The sequence below is a fragment of the Archocentrus centrarchus genome, chromosome 5, assembly GCF_007364275.1.
Source record: "Archocentrus centrarchus isolate MPI-CPG fArcCen1 chromosome 5, fArcCen1, whole genome shotgun sequence".
Lineage (NCBI taxonomy): Eukaryota > Metazoa > Chordata > Actinopteri > Cichliformes > Cichlidae > Archocentrus > Archocentrus centrarchus.
The window spans coordinates 31912209-31936957 of NC_044350.1; the positions used below are offsets into that span (position 1 = coordinate 31912209).

Here is a 24749-nt window from a genome sequence, read left to right on the forward strand (position 1 = left end):
GGTCTGTGGTCCCCATTTGCAGAACCACTCCTTTATTGAGGGTGTCTTGCTAATTGCCAATAATTTCCACCTGTTGTCTATTCCATTTGCACAACAGCATGTGAAATTGATTGTCAATCAGTGTTGCTTCCTAAGTGGACAGTTTGATTTCACAGAAGTCTGATTTACTTGGAGTTATATTGTGTTGTTTAAGTGTTCCCTTTATTTTTTTGAGCAGTGTATATGCACAAGAGGTAATTAGGGAGAGTGGAACATCTGGGGTAAAACAACAGCTGAAACTAAGTAAGAAGATGACAAAGGCCAACAGCTACCAAAATAAAGCAGGAAGACGATGATGGAGGGACAGAAGAGGAACAGAGGGAACGAACTGATAACAAACTCCACAAAATCATCAGTAACTAAAACAAACATTTTAGCCTTTTTTTTTTATCACAAGACAGGGTTCGGGTGTTTGACCTTGCAGTTATACTGATAATTTTATTCTTCTGTATTATTTTTAATGGCATGACTTAGAGCTCTGAGAGTTTTTAAATAAACTTTTCCAAGGTTCTTTTTTTCAGCTTTTATTAAGATGCTAAACAGCAGCAAAGCAGATTGGAAAAATAGCAAAAAACAATCAGTGATGAGGCCAAGTCCACAAGTGACTCATTTAGCTTCGCTTTGTTCCACCCAGAGCGCCCTCTGTTTACCAAACCGGTAACAACCAATCACAGCAGCACAGAGCGTCGCTCCAGCTGATAACGTTTTAGCAGCAGAAACAACGTACGTTTGTTTGTTTTTTTTAGTTTTCATTCTTTGTAGTAACAAATGATTGTACAAGAAATCCGGAAGTCACACAGACAGGAATGTCAGGGCTGTACCCGCAGAGGAAGATCAAATCTTTATGACTGAATAAATGAAAATGATGCTGAACCGAATGGGCCCTGATATGTGTGCTTACACAGAAACTGGTTCATATCTGCCATGATGAATAGATATTGCAGGGGCTTAGTTACTGTGTGGTCAGCACGTTTTATAAACACCTCTCACTGAACTCCTTTTAATCAACTGATTAATCGTGTTGATCGTACAGATTTGTAAACACCACATGTATGCAGCCTTTGATCACGAGTTGGATTCATTAGTTTAAATATTCAACGTCATGTTTTTACACCACAAACAAAATGCTCATAGCGTCTGCTGTCATTTTATTCACTTTGTTATGACTTTCTGGTTGTATTTTTAAACAAGTGTTGATTGTGTGTGTGCACGCGCGTGTGTGTGTGTGTATGTGTTCAGGGGGCAGTACTGATAAATAAAAATGAAGCCCAGATAGTGGAGCGCTACCTGACCTTCAAAGAGGGCGTGGCCTATGGCATCGACCAGCTGCTAGAGCCTCCTGGCCTCGGAGCGTTCTGCGACACCATCGAGAACAGAACCACTTACGTTAGTAACACTAACACCAACAGTGCTTCCACTTTAACACTGAAACCACTGGGGGGGGGGGTCATTTTTACCCTGTGCTGTGACAGCATCAGTAACTGCAAAGATATAATTTACTGAAGAACTTATGTTGTCTATTTTCATAGCTGCCAAACAGAAAATCAGAAACCTCCAGCAGAACCAGGCTCAGGGAGGGGCAACCATCTGCCGCAACCGGTTGGGGGTGAGGGGAGGGAAACAGGACAAAAGACATGCTGTGGAAGAGAGCCAGAGATTAATAATAACTAATGATTAAATGCAGAGTGGGGTATAAACAGAGAGAGAGTGAAAAGAAGTGAGAGAAGAAGAACACCTAGTGTAGGGATCCTCAAATCCAGGCCTCGAGGTCCGGTGTCCTGCAGGTTTTAGATGTGTCCCTGATCCAACACACCTGATTCAAATGGCTGAATTACCTCCTCAGTATGCAGTCAAGTTCTCCAGAGTCCTGCTAATGACTTCTATATTTGACTCAGGTGTGTTGGATCAGGGACACATCTAAAACCTGCAGGACACCGGACCTCGAGGCCTGGATTTGAGGATCCCTGACCTAGTGCATCATGGGAAGCCCTCAGCAGCCTAGGCCTATTGCAGCATAACTAAGGGAGGGTTCAGGGTCACCTGATTCAGCCCTAACTATAAGCTTGACCAAAGAGGCATGTTTTATTTGATAATTGAGATTTATTATGTATAATTCCAGGAATGAACAGCAGGTGAATAAAAAGTAGGGAGATGTAGGAACAAAACTATCACGTTAGTGATTACCCCGGAGAGAAAGTAGCATTTTAGCCCAGCAAGTAGCTCTCATGACAAATAATCATTATCTCTTCTGTAAAATTGACTTCAGAATCCAACTGTTAAACAGTGGCAGTGTCTCAGCTGTTCAAAGTCAACAAAGTGCTGCTCACAGTCGTCACAAAATTAGACTCAGGCTTCTTGTCTTAAATATTTCAGGGACGCTGTGGACACTGCATATTCACCCCTTACTGTCCTTTCAAACACCATGACACGGTAAGGTCTGTCAAAGCACGTGAGCATTAGCTACTTGTAAATAAACTCTGTGGAGATAAATGCCATTCTTGCATTCTTCCAGGGAAAGAAAGACAGCTGTTTGAACTATCACTATCACAGGTATAGCAGATACCCACGCTGGTACGATGACCTGGACAGTCAATTTAGCAGGGTCAACTGTAAGAGAGTTTGCAGTTTTCCATCCTGGGTCCAAAAGTGCTGCAAAAACCACTACGGCCGAGACTGTCAAGGTAAGAGAGGAAGGGATCGAGGCAGGTATCCGAGGAATGATGTTCTGTTTGTGCAGAGCTGTGGCTGTTTTTGCTGCTTGGTTAATGCTTGACTTAGAAAGTCACAGGGTTTAGTTTGGAAATTCATCTCCAGAAACAGCAGCATTTAAAGTTGTTCTACAGTGCCCTGACAATGTGTTTGCCCCCTTCTTGATTTCTTATTTTTTGCATATCTGTCACACTTACATGTTTCAGACCGTCAAACATTATTGTTGAATCATGAACTCTGACCTTAACTGAGGCAAGTGAGGCCTGCAGTTCTTTAGATGTTGTTCTGGGTTCTGTTGTGACCTCCTGGATGAATTGTTGATACACTCTTGGAGTAATTTTGGTAGGCTGGCCGCTGCTGAGCAGGTTCACCACTGTTCCAGATTTTCTCCATTTGTGGATGATGGCTCTCAGCATAGAAACCGATAGATGTCAGTGACTTTGTTTCTCAGTTGTTTCTTTAGATTGTGGCATGATGTGTTTCTTTTTAAGATCTTTTAGTCTGCTTTACTTTGTCAGACAGGTTCTATTTAAGTTCACACTGTCATGTGTGAGCGGTGTGGCGAGCAGGGTGGACCCAAATGCAGAACTCTGAAAGCAGGACTGAATGAAAGTGATGACTTTATTTACAGAAAGTAATCCAAAATATACAAAACTGAGGATGCCGACGAGACAGCAAAACAGTAACAGAACCACACCTTGATGAGGGAGGACGCGACAAGGAACAGAGGGAAATGCAGACAGTAAATACACTGGGAATGACGAGGGAAAAGAGGAAACAGCTGGGGAGAACAGGTGGACAAAATCATACTAATGAAACACAGAAAGCAAAACACCACACAACACGCAGGGAACACAGGACTGCCAAAGCAAAACTAGAAAATAACAAAACCCCGTGAAAACAGAACTAAACAGGAAAATGCTGAGCACAGGGCCCAGAACCACGACACACACTTCCTGTTTTATTTTGCCAGTCTCCTGTTCCATGTGTGTTGTATTAGTTTTGCTTCCTTTGCCTCGTTATTGTCATTCTTTTCACCTGTTCGATCACCCTCCTGCGCATTTATTGTCTGTCTTCCCCTTCTCACTTTTCAGAGTATTGTTGTCTTCATGACTGTGTTTGCTCTCTCCGTGTCTCCAGTGCTCCCTAGTTCTCTTTCCCCAGTGTAGGTTTCCCTTAGTTTCATTTCCTGCCTTGCTTCATTTTGTTAATTTATGCTTTTGGTCAGAATAAAGGCTCATCTATTGTTAATTCCCATCTGCCTGCTTCTGAGTCCTGCATTTGGGTCCTCAGCTTTTTCACACACACCACAATTCAAGTTGTGTGTTTGTGAGTTATGCCAGGGAGTCAGCCTCAAAACAGAAGTGCCTTTCTTTTTCAGAGGAGCCACAGTATCCAGAGTCGTACAAAGTGAGGATGTAAGGCTATCAACAAGATAATCGACCTCTGTGGGAGTCGAGTTTAGCGAGCTGCTCTGCACTGTGTTGGCACATGGCATTGAAGAAGATAATGGTGGAGGAATTATATCTTTAAACTTAGTTACAGCACTGTCAGAAAGACCTCTACTGTAATGAAATTTATTCCCCACTGCTGTGTAAGCTGTTAATGTAAACTTACTTTTTCACATAGGGCCAGGTAGATTTGGATAAGTTTTATCCCTTAATAAATGTAATCATCCTTTAAAAACTGCATTTTGTATTTTACTCAGATTATCTAATATTAAAATTTGTTTGATGATCTGAAAGTGTGACAAGTGTAACAAATATGCAAAAAACTAAGCAATCAGGAAGGAGACAAATACTTTCTAACAGCGCTGTAGAAGCATGCCACCTTGGTAATGCCTATGGGCAGTGATGTTGAAGCCCCTGGAGTAAAACATGTTACTGTGACATGAAAGCTGCATGTATGGGGGTGGGTCAGCTGCCATCTCTGTCTTTGCAGAATTCTCTAACAGATTTCTGTTCAGGAGTTTCTGTCATGTCTCATTGTGCAAGATTAATAATGATGTTTGGAAGAGGTTTTCTTTTTTTGTTTCATGCTGTGTTTTGACCTTTTTCTCCTGCCTGTTACAGTCTGTCCAGGTGGTCTGGAAGCCCCTTGTAGCAACCACGGGGACTGCAATGATGGTGTTCTCGGTAGAGGAACCTGTAGGTGCCACACCGGATTCAGAGGGGAATCCTGCGAACTGTGTGCCACTGGGTTCTATGGCCCTACCTGCACAGGTACATCAGAGTTTAAGATAAGTTTTTAATCATTGCCAAGTGGAAAGACAAAGATAGTACACCCTTTGCAGATACCTGCATTCACAAGGAAGTGAACTTTAGTTGGCTGAACCCAAAGACAGCGTTAAAGGTGGATGCAGCCATCGTGGCTTCACACAGTGGTTCGTGAAGTCCTAGGAAGCTGTTCTCTCATTGGCTAGTGAGTTGTCATGAACATTTGTGAAGCCCACAGGTGCTAACTTGACCGTGCCTTACCTTTGAGCCTTTGGAGCTGTGTTTTCAAAAGTATTCAGTGCCTTTTTCCCACCTTGAGAATGTATTGATATTCTTTCAGTATGAGATTGGAGGTACTGCGAATAACATTTTGCACTTATAAAGTAAGAAATTTTCACACGGTTATGACCTAAGTTTGTACTGGTGCTGAACGACTGGCCAAGAGTGCTGCAGAGGTGGACCGATGTCAGATCTGAACACCTGGCGTGCTTTCTCTCTCTCTGTCTCTGTGAGACTGCAAACGTGTTTGACAGCAGTCAGAAGTTGTTTAAAAGAAGGATAAGGGAGCAAAAAACTTTGCAGATGGAGGATAAGCTGAGCGAGTGCTCCACGGCCCGGTATAAAACAGATACCTTTGAGCTGTAAATCATGCAAAGCTGCTCTAGCAGAGTCCACAAATACAAATATGGAGCTGGAAATGAGAACTTAAATAAGAGCTTTTGTGGAAAAGTCACCTTAAAAAGCAGTTTCCCTTTTTATTTTCATTTATTTGTCACTTGCAGTGCCGTGCAGCGATCACTGATGAACAAGAATATTTGTTAATGAGCCAAAGTTTCCTCAATAGGCTGATTTTCATCTTGACAATCAGTTCTTAAAACGGCTTCTTGAATTTAGGCCCAGTAATTATCACGACCGCTGCACACAGGTGATGCAGCACAGTCAAAAGGAACTGACATTAGTGAAGACTGAATCTGGAATAGAGGAATTCTCATTTCACAGCTTCCTCCTCCATCCTCACACCTCTTCCTCACAACTCTCCCACCTGACTGGGATGAGCTAAGGAAGTGAGAAGACGTGTTGGTGTAATGAAAAGCAGCAGCTCGCTGCCACCTGCAGGGGGCAGTCCACAGAAATGTGTTACAAAATCTCAATCATAAATGTGGTGCACACTCTGGATGATTTTGGTAAGAAACTCAGTGATGTAAACAAACAAAAAAAAAAGAGGGTGCGTTTGTGTCCTTTGATGTATCCACCATGGCTGTGTGTTAACCCTTTAATAACCCCTGTGGGGGGAAAAAACAAACAAATCTGGCATCAGCAGACAGTCTCACCCCCATCAGCTCTCCAGCAGTCTGTCACCATGGCAACGCTCCACACTCACCATCACACAGCTGGGTGTGCTTCCAGCTCAGGACAAACCTGCCAGCTGTCTTCACTTAGAGTCAAACCAGCAGATCAGATTTTTAAAAAATGTGGATACGACTGCTCATCTTCTTTAATGAATTTTATTACATCCGCCTCCAGTCAGTGTTTCTCGACAGGGGAACACAGGTGCGTCCTCACTTTTGGAGGAGACGGCGGAGGTGTCAGTCAGAGCTGGAATCGGTTCAAAACTCTTCGTCACTGCGGGAACAAAACACATCCTGAGCTAATCGAGAAAACCGAAGTGAGCCACTGAGTTTCTACAAAGAGCACTCTGCAGCTTTAATTATAGGGAACCTGTTAAGGCTGCGTGACAGCTTCATAAAATGTGTGCACATTTATGAAAGAAAATTGACATTTTTTTGATGAGTATTTGTTGCCGATAAGGCTTTCATGACTCGGATTTGTTAAAGTAATCAATGTCATATCGCATAAAATAAATTCTGTGTGAATTTGATCTTTCCCAGCAGTAGGTGATTCGTTACATCTTTCAGCAGGGTTAGATGAGTTGGTGGTTTCTTTTGTTTCCAGTTCAACAAAATGAATCTTCATGCCAGCAATAACACAAACCCGACCAATACATATGAGATGACAATTCTAGGGTGGCTGCTTTTACCCCAGAGAGTGCCAGGACTGAGTCTGGAATAAAACCTCCAACAAGCCCTGAAATTTGTTAGTCCAAAAGCTTACAATGTTTGGGCAGTTCCAGCATGTGTGCGCTGGTAAGGCTGGTGTCCATTATGGTCACAGGATGCGTTTTGGACAGTTTGGGTCTGAACAAGTGTAGCCTGTGCAGGATCTTGAACTGTAATAGACCAGGCCACCGGTCTTCTGTAATTTCTGCACCAAGATCCAACTGACAAGCTTCTCTTAGATGTTCCAGTAGTATGGCTGTACAGTCAGTTTGTGACAGACCTTCCCAAATCTTAGAGACCAATCCTTTTGTCAGTGGATCAGACAAAAGCAAAGTGTTTGTGATCAGTTTTGGTGGTTTGTTGGGGAAGAATAGAAAAATGACAATTTTTGATGAAGAAAGCAGCATTTAAGTAAGAAATACTGTATTTATATCACATCCCATGTATTACTGCAGTTAAAATAGTACTATTACTAATGATTATATCTGGCAAACAGCAGAGCTGAATCAGTGTGTTAGAGAAGGTGCTCTGCTGCCTGTCCAGTGGTGTGAAGGGTGTTCAGGATTATCCATAATGGATAACAACTGGGTTAGTGACCTCCTCTCCACCACAGCTCCAAAAGTGTCTGCAGCCAATCACAGAGTCAGCCTTCCTTTATTCAGTCTGTCATCAGTCGATCATCATCTTTCTGGTCTCATTCACATTCAGAAGCAGATTCCTCCCAGACCACCCCACAAAATCATCAATTGGTACTCTGTTCTCCTCCTCCTGCCCATTACTAATACATCCAACCACTGCAGAGTAATCGGAGTAATTTTGTAGGTGGCGTGATCCGGAGTAATGGTGAAAGTCTGAGCTGTGCCTGGTGAATGGAAATGGGAACAGCTCAGTCCTCTGTGAAACTCCTGTACTCCATATCACCAAATCAGACTGAGTACTGCCCAATCTCACATACTGCAGCCTGTCTGTCAGGTAATCCATGAGGTGGTGGATGTGTTTACTGACATTTCCTGTAGCTTCTCTCTTAGTAGCAGTGGCTGAATTGTTTTAATTGCACTTGAGAACTCCAAGAAGGTGATCCTCACCACACAGCCATAACTATCCAGCTGGGAGTAAGTTCTCTGCACCATGTAGTTGAGTGCATCATCCACTCCCAGATTTGGTCGGTATGCAGACTGCAGAGGATCAAGACATGTTTTCACCTGTGGTCTTGGGTGGGCCAAGACTAGTGTCTCCAGTACCTTCATCACATATGATGTGAGAGCACCTGGTCAGTAGTCACTAATCTCTGATGGTGTCGACTTTTTCAGTACAGGAAATAGAAAAGATAATAATCCATAATCCTAGTTTTTCTCCTTTTTCAGACTCAGCCTGCAGTCATTTGTTTATAGTTTTCAACAAGTCTCTCACACGTCTCCTGAGCAATCCCAGCCCGTTTTTCTTTGGCAAATCTTTCAAGCTCCTCCATATTTGATGGTCTTCTGGCATGGACCTTGGTCTTCAGTTCATCCCACAGATTTGCAATAGCATTCAAGTCAGGGCTCTGTGCAGACCAGTCAGTAACATTCCCTTTGGTCTTCTGGAGGTAGTTCTTCACTGGGAGGGACATATGTTTTGGGTCATTGTCGTGTTGGAAGATAAAGCGACTGCCCACACCCAGTTTTCTTTCTTCACACATCCTCCTTTCTTCGTGATTCTTTCCACCTTGATGAGATTCCCAGTTACCAGCCACACAGCATAATAATACTCCCACCAGCTTATTTCACTGTGGGGACAATGTTCTTTGGGTTGTACGCCTCTCCCGTCTTTCTCCAAACAGAAGCAGTGTGACTATGGCCGAAGAACTCTAGTTTCATGTCATCTGAAGAAAGGACACGCTTCCAGTATAAATAATGTTTCTCCAGGTTGTCCTTAGTATGTTTCAGTCTGGTCTGCAACCTCGCACTCCATTCCTGTGAAGGGTTCTGGTAATTGTCTTCTTTGAGACTACAATTCCAGACTAAAGGCCTTTACACACCGGACGCGTAAATTTCGTGCAAATGTTTCGTGCGTTAAAAATATTTTTCGGACTCTCCTGTTCTTAATGTAGCCGTTCACACCATCCTCGTCATTTCACAGGACGATTTTGCGGATCAAGTTCGATTTTTCTGGCTTTCACAAGCGAACAAACAGATTTGACCAATCAGAGTGCTGCATTTAGTAACATGTGAGCTCATAGCTCAAAATGTGCTCAATATACAGTGATGTGGGAACAGTAAACTTGTACTATTTTACCTTAGACACACAGCTACACGCTGCTCAGAGTCGGCTGTCTGAAATTATTCTCTGCCTCCTCACATGTGATCCCAACTCTGCCAACAACAACTGCCCACTGACATCCCGAAATATGCGCGAAAGCGGGCGCGATGCAGCTTCAACTCCAGGATCAAACCATGAAACTCTCCCTGCTGCCACTTTCTTATGAATTGGATGAACCCAGAATCTCTGTTTTTTTCTTCTCTTGTTTAGAAACATCACAACCTCATTACATCATTGCTTGATGTCGACTGCACTTTTTTTTTCCACCGTGCGTTATATGAGGACGATTTATTTGCAAAAACACAACGTGTCTGTGTGTATGTAGGTTACACAATAGGTTCGCATCCAAAAGAGTCGGAATTTCGTGTCGGTGTGAAACGGCCTTAAGTCGTTCCCCAGTGTCTTGGCTGTTGTTCTGGGGTCTGGAAATAAAATTAGACATGTGTCAAGAGTCTTTGAAATCTTCTGCTTCCCACCAGGATTGTTGTGTGGCTCTTTGAATTTTTTACTTCTCACTCAAGTTCTTGACGCTTGATAACTTTGTTTATCCATCTCAGCAATTCTTTTTTTTTTCTAGTCTAAACTGATTTCTTTTGTTTTGGGAACTTTTTCAAAGTGACAGCTCAAACACCTGCTGAAGCTTTAATAATGTGTGAAAATTGGAAGATAACCCTCAGTTTAAGTTGATTTTACAAGCTTTGAGTGTTACAAAGTTAAAGGACATCATTGCACAGCAGGGGTTTGTGCTATGGCTTAATAATAAAAAAGGTCTTTTTTTTTTTTAGGGGGCTAATAATATTGACCTTGGTAGAAGAAAAATTCTGCGTGCAAATAGAAATAATTTATGCTTTATAAAGAAAACGAGTATGTTTAAAAATGCTATGTTGAAAATCCCTTGCTCTGTTAAAAAAGCCCTTGGGAAAATTTTGACAAAATTTCATTGGGGGGTAGGGGGGGTGGATTTTGTCCCCAACTGTATGTATAAAGATTTAAAATGATGGACACTCATATTAAACATGATTCCGATGTGTACAGTTAATCCTTTTGAGCCCAAAGCTCAGGACTTCAGACTGTTTTTTTTTTTTCTACTTTTGGTTCTGCATGATGTTAAGTGAAGGGGATATCCTTAATATGGTCATGTGGTAAGCACAGAAGCTCCACCAAAATGTTCAAACCTTCTGTTTGTGAGGGATAACCAATCAGCAGAAAGTGACAGGAGCTAAACCAACTTGTTTCAGTCAGTGGATGAATTGAGGGGCTGCACCAAGGCCCAATGTAAGATGAATAAGGATTATTTTTGAACTGAGCTGAAGAATAAGGATATAAAGCTGGAAATGAACATGTGAGGTCCATTTAAACTGCATTTGGGGAGTAGCAGTTAACGATAGACTATCACTCTACAGCTGTTCTGATGATTTAACGGCCAAGGTTTTATGACATCAAAGCGTCAAAGAGCTCCAGCAGTCAGTCACATAATTACAGACTGCAGACTGAGCCAAACTGTAACTGCAGGAAAACCTGAGCGCCTGAAATAACTTGTCTATTCTCAGATCTCTGTTGGTCTGTAAAATGTGTCAAGTCGTGTTTGTCTCTCTCAGCCTGTGACTGTGGGAACCAGGGAAGGTGCGATGATGGCACTGAAGGATCTGGACAGTGTACCTGCAAGCCAGGCTGGGAGGGCGATCGCTGCCAGAACAAACAAGGTGAGATTTCCTCTTGAATACAGTGTATACGAGTCCGTGATGGGGTCATCAAAACCCATGGAAAGAGAGACTGGTTCCTATTGAAACAATTTCTAAAACAAATCTAATTTGTTAATCATAGATTAACAAATCTATGATTTTTTAAAGTAAAGCTCACTAACTGTTTAAAACAGCTGGACACCTTGGAAACCATTGTGTGTAAACCAAGCCCACATTTATTTTAAACTTTAACTATTTGTGCAATTTGAGCAACTTTTTTTTTTTTTTGCCAGTTCAGCTCAGCAGTGATAAACTTTCAAGTGACTTAAAATGACACTTAAGTGAATCTGCTGTGCTTTCCTTTATTTGTTGTCATAAATGTAGTTATATACTGTTATAGTGGTGGATGCTCATATTAAACATGGTCAAATGAGCAGGCAATTTTTTTCCACTCTTTGGGGAATAGCCCCTAATGTCCTGACAGAGGATGAGCTCCAACAGCACCCAGTATAAGATAAATAATGCTTTTTTTGAACTACTCTGCCCGAGGCCCCTTTAAACTAACAGGGATTTAGATCATACTCTACATTTTAACCTGCTTTTGTTTGTTCCACTCAAATCAAACATGAAGTGCGATAAAAAACAGCTGAGTGGTTAATTAATGTCAGTTACAATTTTGGCTTTTAACACATAAGAAGGCAAGATAATCAGATTCAACAGCGACTTGTTGCTTTTATATTTGCTACAAAGCTCCTGCTGGGTCTTGTGTTATAAAATGAGTGCACCCTTTTTCTTTACAGCCAAAACTCACTCACTGTTTAGTTCGGCTCAAGCCAGATTTCACTCAATAAGATCTATCAAGAGGAACTAAAAGACATGATGTGACAGGATCATGAACAGCTGCAGCTTTCTTTGTCTCCGGATCACCAAGGATATGTTGCCTGGTCCACTTTTGGCAGTGTATGCCTGAGCTGTAATATGATTTTCGGCTCACTGTCTCTCTCTCTGTTGCTCCTGTCCTGGTCTCCTGAGATATGGGAGTCCATTGCCAACCATGCCTTTTTCTGCCCTCGTCTAAACCTCCATCTCTCAGTGGAGGCTAAAGGCCAGCAGGGACGGTGGTTGCTCCTTTGAGACAGAGTCTATGGTCAAAAAGACCAACTAACCACCACCTTTTTTTTAATATCTTTGTTTTTCATTTGGATACAAAGAAATGTTTGCAGTGAATGTTCTTCACACAAAAAATGTGTTTATCAAACGATCTGAACTGTGATGTTGTGCCATCATGGTAGGACACGGTGGCAACACAGTCTTCACTGACATCAGCCAGCCAGATTTGGCTCTCTGTCACTTTTTCCTCTTGCTTACAGTGAAATTCAAATTGAAGGGGCCATTTTGACACAGTACAGGAAGTCCAAGTGCAGGTGGTTAAGAAAGGACTTCCTGGGAGTGATCCAAGAATAGCAGCAGCAATGGAAACAATCCAGAGGTGCACAGAGAGGCAACCTTGAAGAGGCAAATTTTAAATCATGGTTTTAGATTTTTTTGTGCCTAGTTGTGGACTTTTGTCCACCTTGTGTTAAACACGTTTCTCTTCTTTTCAGTACAATTTATCAAACAAACAGAATTTGTACATTTTCTAGCTTTGTCTTCTTTTTGTGTTTTCAGTAATTAATAGTGGAATTTTAATGTATAAACATAAACAAAACAAGGATTGTGGCTCCATGTTGAACACTTACACTCTCTGAAGGCTTTGTCATCATACAAACACATTACTTAAATCAACTTATGAGCTTCATTTTAAAGCCCTGTTTACCTTTTTATCTTCCTAATGAGATGAATCCTCCATCTGTCTGCCTGCCTGCTCATCTGCCCTTATGTCTGCCTGCCTGCCTGCTCGTCTGCCCTTATGTCTGCCTGCCTGCCTGCTCGTCTGCCCTTATGTCTGCCCGCCTGCTCGTCTGCCTGCCTGCCGGCATGTCTGCCCGCCTGCCGGCATGTCTGCCCATCTGTCTGCCCTTCTGCCTGCCCGCCCTTATGTCTGCCCGTTTGTCTGCCTGTCTGTCTAGGCTCGATCCCCGAGGAGTGCCGGCAGTGCCACGCTCAGGCTGACTGTGTGGAGCGTGTCGGTTGTCAGTGCAAACCTGGATTCCAGGGGAATGGAACCTTCTGCACCCCAGAGCCACGTGAGTGTTGTGCAATATTAAAAGAATTAGGACGGCAACAAAATAACGAGACACACCAAGATTAACACATTGTGCTGACGGTGGTCACCTAATAGAACAGATCACTGAGTGATTTGAAGGCATAGCAATAAGAGAAACTCTGACCTTTAAAGCTCGGTAAGATTTGGATGAATGGCTGCTGCACATTGTTAGAGCACCATGACCCAGCTGTGGCTCCAATAAACAACTCATTTCAAGTAAATTTATACCCACATCACATCAGACCAACGTAGACCAGGGAAGCTTACAACGACTGAAATCAAGTAATCAGACTTCTGATATCTTTGCCTTTCTATCCAGTTTCAAGTGGAGCCAGCTTCACTTCCTGTTTTTACTTTCAGTCTGAGACTTCACTCTCAGGTGGTGTAAAGCCATGTGGCTGAGTTAGCAATTGAGATTATTCAAAGGCTGACTGTACATGAAAAGAAAAACAATAATACAAAACTACACTATTAGGTGCACCTTTGACCCCCCCTTTTTTGCCATAATAGATTCAGCAAGATGCTGGAAACATTTCTCAGAGATTTTGGTCCCTATTGACACGATAGCATCGCGCAGTTGCTGCAGATTTTTCAGCTGCACATCTGTGATGTGAATCTCCAGTTTCACTACATTCTCAGAGCTCTGTAGGAGCACACATAAAGGCAGCAACAGTACTCAGGTAGGCTGTGGCGGTTGGAGAATGCTCAGCTGATACTCAGGGGCCCAAAGTGTGCCAAGGAAATATCCCCCACACCGCTACACCACCAGCACCATGAAGGATTCATGCTTTTATGTTAACACCAAATTCTGACTCTACCATCCGAACGTTGCAGCAGAAATTGAAACTCATCAGACCGGGGAAAGGTTTTAGTCTTCTATTGTCTGATTTTGCTCATCCTGTGTGAATGGAACCCTCGATTTCCTGTTCTTCTTCTTGTGGTCCACTTCATGACAGGGATATTCATTTTAGACAGTTGTCTGATTAAAAAGTAACAAAACCAGTGCTGGGTTGTATGTTCACCTGGCTGGCTAATTACAAAAAATTACTATAACTAACCCCCCACCGCACCCCCACCCTGGTGGCCCTCTGGCTTTGACTGATAATTTGAGTATCATGTGGAACAGTTCTCATGTGTTTCAGGCTCCAGATGTGGCCCACATGGGGAGGTGATGAGTACCTTTAAGTGAGCTGACATTTATTATGAATCTGACATGTGAGAACGTCAGATGACAGTTTTATTAAAAACACTGTGCAGCTCCAGACCTTTGCTCCGAGTACAACGGCGGCTGCCACCTGAACGCGGACTGTAACCAGACGGGACTCGTCGTCAACTGCACCTGCCACGGTGGTTACCAAGGAGACGGCTACTCCTGCGAGCCCATCAACAGGTGGGTGTGGCCTTTCATCTTTGTCTGAATTAAATCCTTTATGGTTTTGTCTCTGGATTTCTTTTTGCCTTTATTAAATCAATGTGAGATGCTCACTTTTGGAGATGTGACATCAGGCTGCTGTTTTCCAGATGTGTTGCAGAGGAAAATGGCGGCTGCAGCGACTTTGCCTCCTGCAAGTTCACTGGTCCAGTGAGTAAAACTTTGTCATCTCCAATAAATTTGCAGCAGTGCAGCAAATTTCAACAACAACAAAAAAACAAATGAACTAAACTTGAATTATTTTCTTTTCCAACTTTTTCGCAGTTGATGTATTTGATAAGTCTTATATTAAATGCATCATACACTAGTTCAGACTGAGAGTGGGACATAGAGCAGGGCTGAGTAACATTTTTTCAGCTGGCCACCCTCAGTCCAACCAGGGTGGGGCACAGCATTTTTTATCCCTCTCATCCCACATTTTGAGGCAATGTCCTGCATTTAGATTGGCTCCAGTTTACAAAAGTCAACACATCTCACAAGAAATATGTGGCTCCAAACAGTTAAGCCTATCTCTCCTGGAGCCTATGGAAGCACGAAATGATTACCAGACAGAAAAGCAGCTGAAATAACAGTTTTAACTGTTTCTGTGGTAGAAAAAAGAAGAGTGAGACCATTAAAATGAACTTTCGCTTACGTTACACTTGAAGAATTCAGGGAACTTGCATTCAGATAAAATGGTACACTTGTCCTTTAAATGATCAATGCCAGACTGTAAAAGTACATAGTTTGTGTTTATGTTGTTGAGTAGAGTTAAATTAAATTATTTAACTGATTTAAAAAAAAAAAAGAAAAAGAAAATGAACATCTTACCCTGGATATTATATCTATTCCAAACACTCCCAACTGAAATCAATGGCAAGCAGTTTATCAAATGGGAGAAATTAGTATTGCAGTACATTTGGCAAGGGGAAAAAACAAGAATAAGATTTCAAACTCTTATCCTGGCAAAGAGGAAGGGAAGCTTTGACAGAAGACAGGAGGAAAATGAAGAGCACATTTCTGGGGGTCTTCCAATTCAAGCACAGCTGGGTGATAAATGATTGATCCAGAATTTAATGGACCGGAGTAATAAATTGATTGATTTATCTTTGAAAACATGGCTGACATGAAGCATTCCAAGAGCGCAAACCTCTGCCAAGGCAGCTCACTTGAAGAAGAGGTCAGAGGTCAGACGTGACATGATATTTCAAGTCTTTATATGGTACTTTCTATCTGTACTTGTAAGAATCATAGTTTCTAAGTTAAAAGGCTTTTTATCAATTTTTGACCAATAAATCATGAAGTTGACCTTGAAGACCTTGGTGGATGTAAGCCAAATTTTAATGGATTGTTAACATGACCCCACTCTACACCCCTGCAAAGTTTTATCAGAATTTTTGAGCTATTGTGCAAATGCTACCAAAAACATAACCTCCGTGGCAGAGGTAGACATTATATCTGAGGGTAGTTTACTTGAAGAGATAAAGATTTTGTCCCTAATGAGTTAGATGCAGACTATAAACAATGGGCCAATCGAGGGCCTCTCCTCATATTGCACCTTTTTCAATCAAAGGACGCTGCCTGATTTTCAAACACTGAAAAGATAATGCAGGTTAAATTACAGCAGTTCCTTTAGATTTCTCCAAGTGCGCCACCATATTAACAGTTTCATTGAAGAGATTTAAAGGCACTTAACAGCTTATTCAGTCTTTTTAAGTGCCTATAAAGCATACCCTGGGTCTAAAGCGGTTTCAAGAGTATTTAAGGGGAGCATTGCCTACATAAAAGAGTGGTTGCAATGCTGTCCCTTTCAATGAAGGATATGGAGGGTGTTCAGGTGGAAGAGCTGCTGGAGAAACTATGGCTCCAAAAACCCAGCCATTACCACGTGTTCTGGATTTGTCCAAAACGGAACACATTTTGTCAAAATTTTGGTACAGATTTAGTCTCTAAGTTAGGGATAAATATTAATCTCAACTGAAAAGATCAAATACCTATCTGGAATTTTGAATTGAGCAGCCAGAAAAGAAATTAGAAAGAAATGTCTTGGAGGACTGGTATACTGGTACAACATTTTTATAATGGAAAGAATAACCTTCTCCATGAGACTACAGGTGGGTAAATTTGAGTAAATTTGCACAATAGATATGCAAAGTAATTGTAATGATTACATCACTGGTGGCCGATAATTGCGCTCACAACATGTAAGCGATCTCTACCTTGTTGCTAAGAACATCCTGTGTACAGTGATGATTGGTGTTGTTTGCCTAAGAATTGGCCCCTGCAACTTGCGACTCATTTTGCCAGATTGGATCACAGGAAAGTGGAAAGAATACGTCTCCCTCAAATGCCCCTCCTTGGTTTAACCTTGTTTTATTATATTATTTTTACATTATTAGTACTATCCCTATATTTATGGCTATATATTTATCTTCTCTTTTATGCCTTGGCCAAATGTACCTTTGCATTACAATCATTCACACCTACGGCCAACTTAGAAACACCAATTAACCTAACTCCCATAACCAGTTTTATTATAGTTAACGAAAACAAACGAAAACAGAAATTGAAAAAATGTTGTCGTTAACTGAAATCAATAAAAAATAACTAAAACTGAATTGTGAGTTTACAAAACTAACTAAAAACTAACTGAAATAGAGGGGAAAAAAGTAAAATCTAACTAAAACCAAACTTTAATGTAAAATCCTAAACTATTATAACCCTGCCAATAACTACATGTCTTTGGACTGTGGGAGGAAACGGGAGTAACCAGAAAAAGCCCACACAAAGATGGGGAGAACACGCAAACTCCACACAGAAAGGTCCTGGTTAGATGGTGGATTTGAACTGAGGACCTTCTTGCTGTGAGACAACACTGCTAACCATTGCACCATTATGCTGCCCAACCTCTAATTTCCTGCTTCTAAATTCTGATAAAACTGATAAAACACTGAATCTTGGAGTCATTTTGGAGCAGGATGTGTCTTTTAATGCACATATTAAAGAAACAAATGTGGGACTGCTTTTTTTGCATTTGCACAATATCTCTAAAATTAGAAACATCCTGTCTCAGAGCGATTAATTATTATCAGGCTGTCCTAAAAGCTCGGCTGCAGCTAGAGTACTGACAGGGACTAGAAAGAGAGAGCAGATTTCTCCCATATTGTCTTCTCTCCATTGGCTGAATTTAAAATCCTTCTTAGATACAAGGTCTTGTATAATCAGGCCCCATCTTATCTCAAAGACCTCATAGTACCATATCACCCCAACAGAGCACTTCACTCTCAGACTGCTGGCTTACTTGTGGTTCCTAGGATACTTAAGAGTAGAATGGGAGGCAGAGCCTTCAGCTTTCAGGCGCCTCTTCTGTGGAACCAGCTCCCAGCTTGGATTCAGGAGACAGACACCCTCTCTATTTTTAAGATTAGGCTTAAAACTTTTTAATAAGGCTTATAGTTAGGGCTGGATCAGGTGACCCTGAACCCCCCTTAGTTATGCTGCTATAGGCCTAGGCTGCTGGGGGGGTTCCTGTGATGCACTGAGTTCCTGTGAGTGTTTCTTCTTCGCTCACCGCTTTTCACTGTTTATACTCTCTGCATTTAATCATTAGTTATTATGTCTCTCTTCCACAGCCAGTGTTTTGTCCTGTCTCTCTCCCCTCACCCCCCAACCAGTCTCAGCAGATGACCCCCCCTCCCTGAGCCTGGTTCTGCTGGAGGTTTCTTCCTGTTAAAAGGGAGTTTTTCCTTCCCACCGTCACCAAGTGCTGCTCATAGGGAGTCGTTTTGATTGTTGTGGTTTTCTCTGTATTATTGTAGCGTCTTTACTTTACAATATAAACCACCTTGAAGTGACTGCTGTTGTGATTTGGCTTTATATAAATAAAATTGAATTGAACTGAACCATGTTTGACTGCCCAAGCTGCTGATTGGCTCTTTGGAGACAGGGGAGGGACAAACAGCATATTTGCTGTTACGGTTATTAATCATTTTTTGAGTATGTACATAACCCGACCTCCTCCTTTAACCTGATCTCTCTGATCTGGTTCCTCTAGAATGAGCGTGAGTGCGAATGCCTGCCTGGGTACTTGGGTAATGGAGTCCAGTGTCTGGAGAAGGTGGTGCCACCTGTTGACCGCTGCTTGGAAGACAACGGAGGCTGTGACCCTGTGGCGTCCTGCAAGGACCTGCATTACCACAGTAAGATGTGTGAACACCTGAACCCATGAGCTGCAGCATAGTCAGGTGTTCCCTGTGCTGAGTGGGAGCCATGTTGGTTCCCCAGTCCTACTCCATTGCAGTTTCCATGGTAATCAGACCGATTCTACAGCAGCTGACCTTTATAGTATCCATGTTACCATGGTTACATTATGACCAGCATTGTTTATTATTTATTTTTAAAAATTTTCTGGGGCTGCTAAACAAACATCAACTCAGAGTGGAGCTCGTTAAGACCCATAGCGCTTTAAGGCTCATTAAACATGGAGCTCATTAAGAGCTCAAAGGCTGTTATTACTTCTAACTTGATGTTCATGAATTGGGGGTATACAGATAATTAGGAATTCACCATAAATAATGCGGTCAGAGTTCTGCTTTTAATGAAGTTTGCGAGAAACAAGCACCTGCCATCCAACCAGGAAAAAGGATTTTCTTCACAAAATCAGATGCACACATTTTCCTCTGGTCTGCTGTGACATTTATTTATCTTGATTGTTTTGCTGTGAGTTGTCCAGTTATAGAGATATCAGCTGTAGAGAAGTCTGCTTTCTCTGGTGCAAAAATATATATTAAAAAATAAACCTCAGCAGGAATGTCTGCTTCCAGAATTTCTGGTAGAAAAAAACCCCTCAAACCTTGTTGTGAGCCGGTTCATGAAGTGATTTCTATCTAACATTCACACTCCGATGAACACATCGGAGAGCAACTTGGGGTTTAGTACCTTGCTCAAGGACACTTCAGCATGCAGACTGGAGCAGCCAGGGATTGAACCACCAATCTTCCTGTTAGTAGATGACCTGCTCGTATATAAACGCTCACAAGAAGATATTTTTAAAAATTCATGAATTTTTATTTCCTGATTTTTTTTTTCCGCTGTAATTTGTTCAAATTTGTTTTTCATTCTCATTTCACTCGCAGAGGTCGTATTTGTTGTACTAAACAGGGCAGAAATCTGAGGTAACGTTAACATGACTGTCCTGCTTCAGCAAACACAGCTGGAGTCTTCCACCTGCGCGCTACGGAGGGGAAGTACAAGATGAACTTCAGTCAGGCCGACGCCGCCTGCCAGGCTGAGGGCGCCACGCTGGCTACCTTTAAGCAGCTGGGAGACGCACAGCAGGTAAAGCCACCTACCAAAAGGGTTTCCATGGAGACACCAGACAGGTTGACACACCTCACTCAAATACATGGCATACCTGTGGGGGTGGGGGGGTGAAAGCCAAGTTTGGGAGCTGAACTGAGAGCAGCCATCAGCAGGGTTTTTCTCCAAAATCTGCTTCATTATAAAGACACTCCCACATCAAGGTGAGACCAGTATCACTGTGACAGAGCTGCGCTAAAAGCAACAATGCAGCAAATGCTCAGTTAGTGAACACTGGAAAGAAATCTGATGTCCTGTGCGGCACTGTCAAACTCATTATTAGAACAAAAATGCAACGTGCAGCATTTTTCAGGAGCTCTTGGAGGTCAAAGATCATTTTTTTAAACTTTGACTGATGCACACTGTAACAACCACCTGCACAGCCAGGAGAAAAGAGGTGTTACTTCACCTGCTGTTAGCTGTGCTGCAATCAGGCCATGTTGTACTTTTTAGGTATTTTCTGTGCAATTAAGTAAAGTGACCAGGCAGTGTCTGCATCGTAGCCATAATAAGAGGTAGTTGAATTCTCTGGATACTGAGGAAAGGTGCTTTGATGCTTCCTTTATTACCTCCTTTAGCAGAGGATACACTGAAGCATCCTTTATTTAAAAATAATAGGAGACAATGACATTACACGGTTCAAAGAGATGTTCTATCCAACCGTTCACAAAATGAAACTGAGCTACACCAAATCCACAGGTGAACTTTGAACATTATGCATAAAATTAAGTTGTTGCTTTATGTTTTATTTTAAGACTACATAATGATGAAAGTGAGTTTAAGGTTCACTATAATTCAGTCTAGTTCATAGTTGTGTGTTCATTTTAAGTGCTGCTGTATTTCCAGCCTTTACGATTATTAATAACTTCACATTAGTCACAGAAAACATGAACAAAGAGAGGCGTTAGGCCTCATCATCTCCAGCAGGAAGAGAAATATGAGCTGACAGGACGAGTCAGTGTGACTGTTGAGGTCTGTGGGGTTTGTGGTATTATTCACTGTTGTTCTGATGATTGTTAAACTGGAGAGTCCTGCATTTGGATTTCCTGACAGGGACAGTATTTCATTTTATTTTATAAGCTGTTCCCATGTCAACAACATGTTAGTACGAGCAGTTGCGTACTCTGAGTCCTTTTTCACTCAACCCCGTGGCAGTTTCCATCGAGGTGGTGCTTAGGAAAAAGACACAGGAGAGAACTTTCTGGAGTTTTACACCAGGCCTTGAACTGCCTCCCAGATGACGTGAGGATCATGTCAGTTTCCAGTTTTACTTTATGATACTTTATTGATCCCACAATGGGGAAATTATAGTTAACAGAACACCCATCCAAGAAAGGACAAACCAACCAGACAGACATAGGGAGATAAGTGTCTGCGGCCTTGCTGCCATCACTGAGAGGCGCTGCCGTTACAAAAGATGAAACAATAGCAAACACACGAAGGGGTAGATGAGGAGAAAAAAAATCATCTCGTACTATGCCCGAAACGGGCCCCACAGAGCCCCACAGGGCACAATACGAGGTTGCAAAAACACCTCTGCATAGCATAGCATAGTTCACATTCAAGGCAGGGAAAAGCAGTAGGAAGGGTAGGGGGTTGTTTAAGGCTAGAGGTAGGTTGGGCAGGTACATGGACAGTGAGGGGGAGGGAAGGGAAGGCAAGGAAAAAGGAGCCGGCTGAGGCGAGTGAGTTCAGGATACTGTGGAGCTTTCCCAGCTGTCCTCAACTAAACAGCTCCTGATAAGAGGTGGAATAATGTTCATCAGTAGCTAGGTCGCTAGGACACCAGTTCACATAGGTCACAAGAGACAGGATGGTGCGGGGGGGGGGGGGCATCTGTTTACATAACTTCCAGGAGAGAATGAGATTCCCAGCTGTCCGAGGCCAGGCAGGGGGGCCAAATTCCAGATAAATACAATTGTTTTGGTACAGGCTGTCACTGATTAATTTGCTGACAGCCTTGCAGTCTTGCTTGAAACTCCAATTATCTGAATTTCTTGGTTCCTTTCTCGCCGCACAAGTACAAACATTTCTCCAAGATTGAATCCTTCCACCTGTGAGCACAATCGCAGTTGGCCAAGACTCGCATCCAACTTGCGGTTCAGCTCCAGCAGATGAGTCTGAGTTCGTACTGCTCTGCACGTACCTCCACTTCCAAATTTCACAATAAATCGGGTATCCCCCAAGTCCAATCAAAAGAGATCCTGTTATCAATAAGCCAAATATATATACAGCCAGGCACATTGTTTTCCAGTCTTCCCATATCCATAACGTAGCCAGCCGGGTATGTTCCACTCAGACAGACAGTTCTTCTTTTCTGTCTCCTCATGGAGAAAATTTGATCGATTTGCGTTGAGAGACCAGCTGACCAGATCCATAATCTTAATTTCCAATTCGGAAAGATGTGTAGAGAGAGACTCTTAAAGCACAGCAAAGCAGGGTAGATAAGGAGGGTTGGGAGAGAAGAAAAAAGGCGTGCACCTCAGCCAAGAGCTGGAAATAAATAATAATAATAATAATAAATAATAATTCTTGTGGTATTTGATATGTTTCCAGTCATATCAGGAAGTGTTAGTTTAACTGGTGCTCATGCAGCACTTTTCTGCTCAGAATTCGAAGCAAAGTGCTTTTTTACTACAAGCCTCGTTCACCCAATCACACACATTTATACAAGCACTTTTTTCTATGCCTAAGCACCTTGTCTAACATTCACACACATGCTCAAACTTACATGGGTGTATCAGGGGCAAATCAGGGTTCAGTATCTTGCCCAAGGATACTTTCACATGCAGACTGGAGTAGCTGGGGAATCGATTCACTGACCTTCCGCCTGGTGGATGGCCCTCTCTACCTCTGGAGCCCCGGCTACTTTATCTTGATACCTTTTTTAGATAACAGATTTTTTTTTTCCCTCTGGTCCTGACAGCTCGGGATGCATCTGTGTGTGGCCGGCTGGATGGAGGGGGGGAAGGTGGGATACCCGACCCGCTTCCCCTCAGTCAGGTGCGGAGACAACCACGTGGGTCTGGTTATGTACATAGAGCCCGTGGACCAGAGCAGCAAGTACGACGCTTACTGCTACAGGCTCACAGGTGTGTGTGTGTGTGTGTGTGTGTGTGTGTGTGTGTGTGTGTGTACAGAAGGAGGGCCACCCTGATCTGTGCTCCCATTTTAAACAGCCTTGTTAATGTGTTGTTTACTTTGCCTTCGCTTTTAATGCTGTGGCTCTGTGAGTCATGCTAACTTCAGAGATACAAGAGCTGCAAAGAACAGCAGATAATGAGGTAAAAAGCATGAAGCACAAACAAAGTCATCCTGGGCTGGAGTTTAACCCTGAGATGAGGGAAACGTCTGGTGGAGGCTCTGTTCCTATTTACCAGTTGCTATGGTGAGTCACAGTATCAGAGCTCCATTGATGATGGCTTTATTTGATGTACACGCTGAACTCAAGGTGAACATACTCAGAGCTAATTGAACATATTCACATCAGCCTTTCAGTTTCCCAGCTCAGAGTTAATCCACCCAGACTTTATGGTTAGGCTTTGTTAAACCTGCTTTTTGGAACAGGACCGAAATATAACAAACTTAGAAACAGAAGCTCACATGATGCTGTACAAACAATTAAAGGTGTCAAATAATCCTGCTAATGTTAATGCGTTTGCATGTGCAGATGTTTCATGTGCGTGTCCTGCTGATTACGTGGGAAACGGAGATTTCTGTAACGGCGTCCTGACCAGCGTCCTTGCAACGTACAGCAACTTCTCCATCTTTTACACGGTGAGTGTGGCACCTGAAACGCTGAACTGAAGCATAACATCGTGGTTCCAAGAGCAGAATCGGGGCCATCGGGTTTCTCCTGTGGAACCAGTTCCCATTTTGGGGTTCCGGAGACAGACATTCTCTAGTTTGAAGATTAGGTGTGACGATCACGTGACCCAGACCAATCCTTTAGTTGTGTTGCTCTAGATTCATGCTGCTGGAGTTCGTACCCAGCAGATAGATGTCTGGTTCTTCTGGAGGTCTCTTCATGTTAAAGAAAAAAAAAAAAAAACATACCCTCATAATTTCCTAAGAAAAATAAATACTGAAATCAGTACTTTATAATGAATCTTAAAGCTTTTCCTGTGGTTTACTCCTTATTTTAGACAGACACCTAAAATCTTAATGTAGCTATAATTAATTGTGCCGTAGCCCTCTTTGTATGATTAAGGTCCCAAAATCTCCCAGTGCTGGCTCCTGACCTGCTCAGGGTTGTAGCTGTGAGCTGCAGCTCTCTGCAGAAGAACAGCCACAGTAATTGTAAACTCTTGATTGTGAGTCTTCACGAAGATGGAAAGCGACTCAGGAAGATGGGGCCTAAAACTAAAATCAGTGGAAGCGCGGCTGCAGCAGTAATCAGGAGGTACAGAACGAGTCAAAGTGCCTCTAATCAGAGCCCCCGGGGTGGCCCTGCTAAAATGACTCCACTAACAGCGCGCTTCTCGATCAGTCTGCAGCGCTGAAAAACACACGGGTGAGTGCTTCAGACCTGGCAGATATCAGTGGAAAGCAGAGTTTCTGTGACAGCCCAGCGGCCACAATCATTCAGTAATTGACACAAAAGAATTTCAACACATTTCAAACTGGACTGAAGTGAATTACCAGCCAACTGTCTCGAGCTGTACTGCCAGCATGATTAAACATTTTTAGCATCTATTTTTAAGAATTGGGCATCAATTAAAACTAATCTGAGTTACTCAAGGAATGCACCAGGTAGAAGTTTCCAGGGGGATG

At 42.5% G+C, this 24749-nt stretch overlaps 1 protein-coding gene across 1 annotated transcript in view; it reads left to right on the forward strand.

Moving 5' to 3' along the window:
• Window positions 1-24749, forward strand: part of stab1 (stabilin 1) — a 156362-nt gene that overhangs the window by 77627 nt on the left and 53986 nt on the right. The window contains exons 53-64 of the mRNA XM_030729061.1: window positions 1279-1425; window positions 2413-2469; window positions 2552-2720; window positions 4821-4970; window positions 10918-11022; window positions 13071-13187; window positions 14465-14597; window positions 14729-14789; window positions 18673-18817; window positions 19822-19955; window positions 22903-23068; window positions 23647-23753. Of these exons, the coding sequence (XP_030584921.1) occupies window positions 1279-1425; window positions 2413-2469; window positions 2552-2720; window positions 4821-4970; window positions 10918-11022; window positions 13071-13187; window positions 14465-14597; window positions 14729-14789; window positions 18673-18817; window positions 19822-19955; window positions 22903-23068; window positions 23647-23753 (1491 nt within the window). The remainder of the gene's footprint in view (window positions 1-1278; window positions 1426-2412; window positions 2470-2551; window positions 2721-4820; window positions 4971-10917; window positions 11023-13070; window positions 13188-14464; window positions 14598-14728; window positions 14790-18672; window positions 18818-19821; window positions 19956-22902; window positions 23069-23646; window positions 23754-24749) is intronic.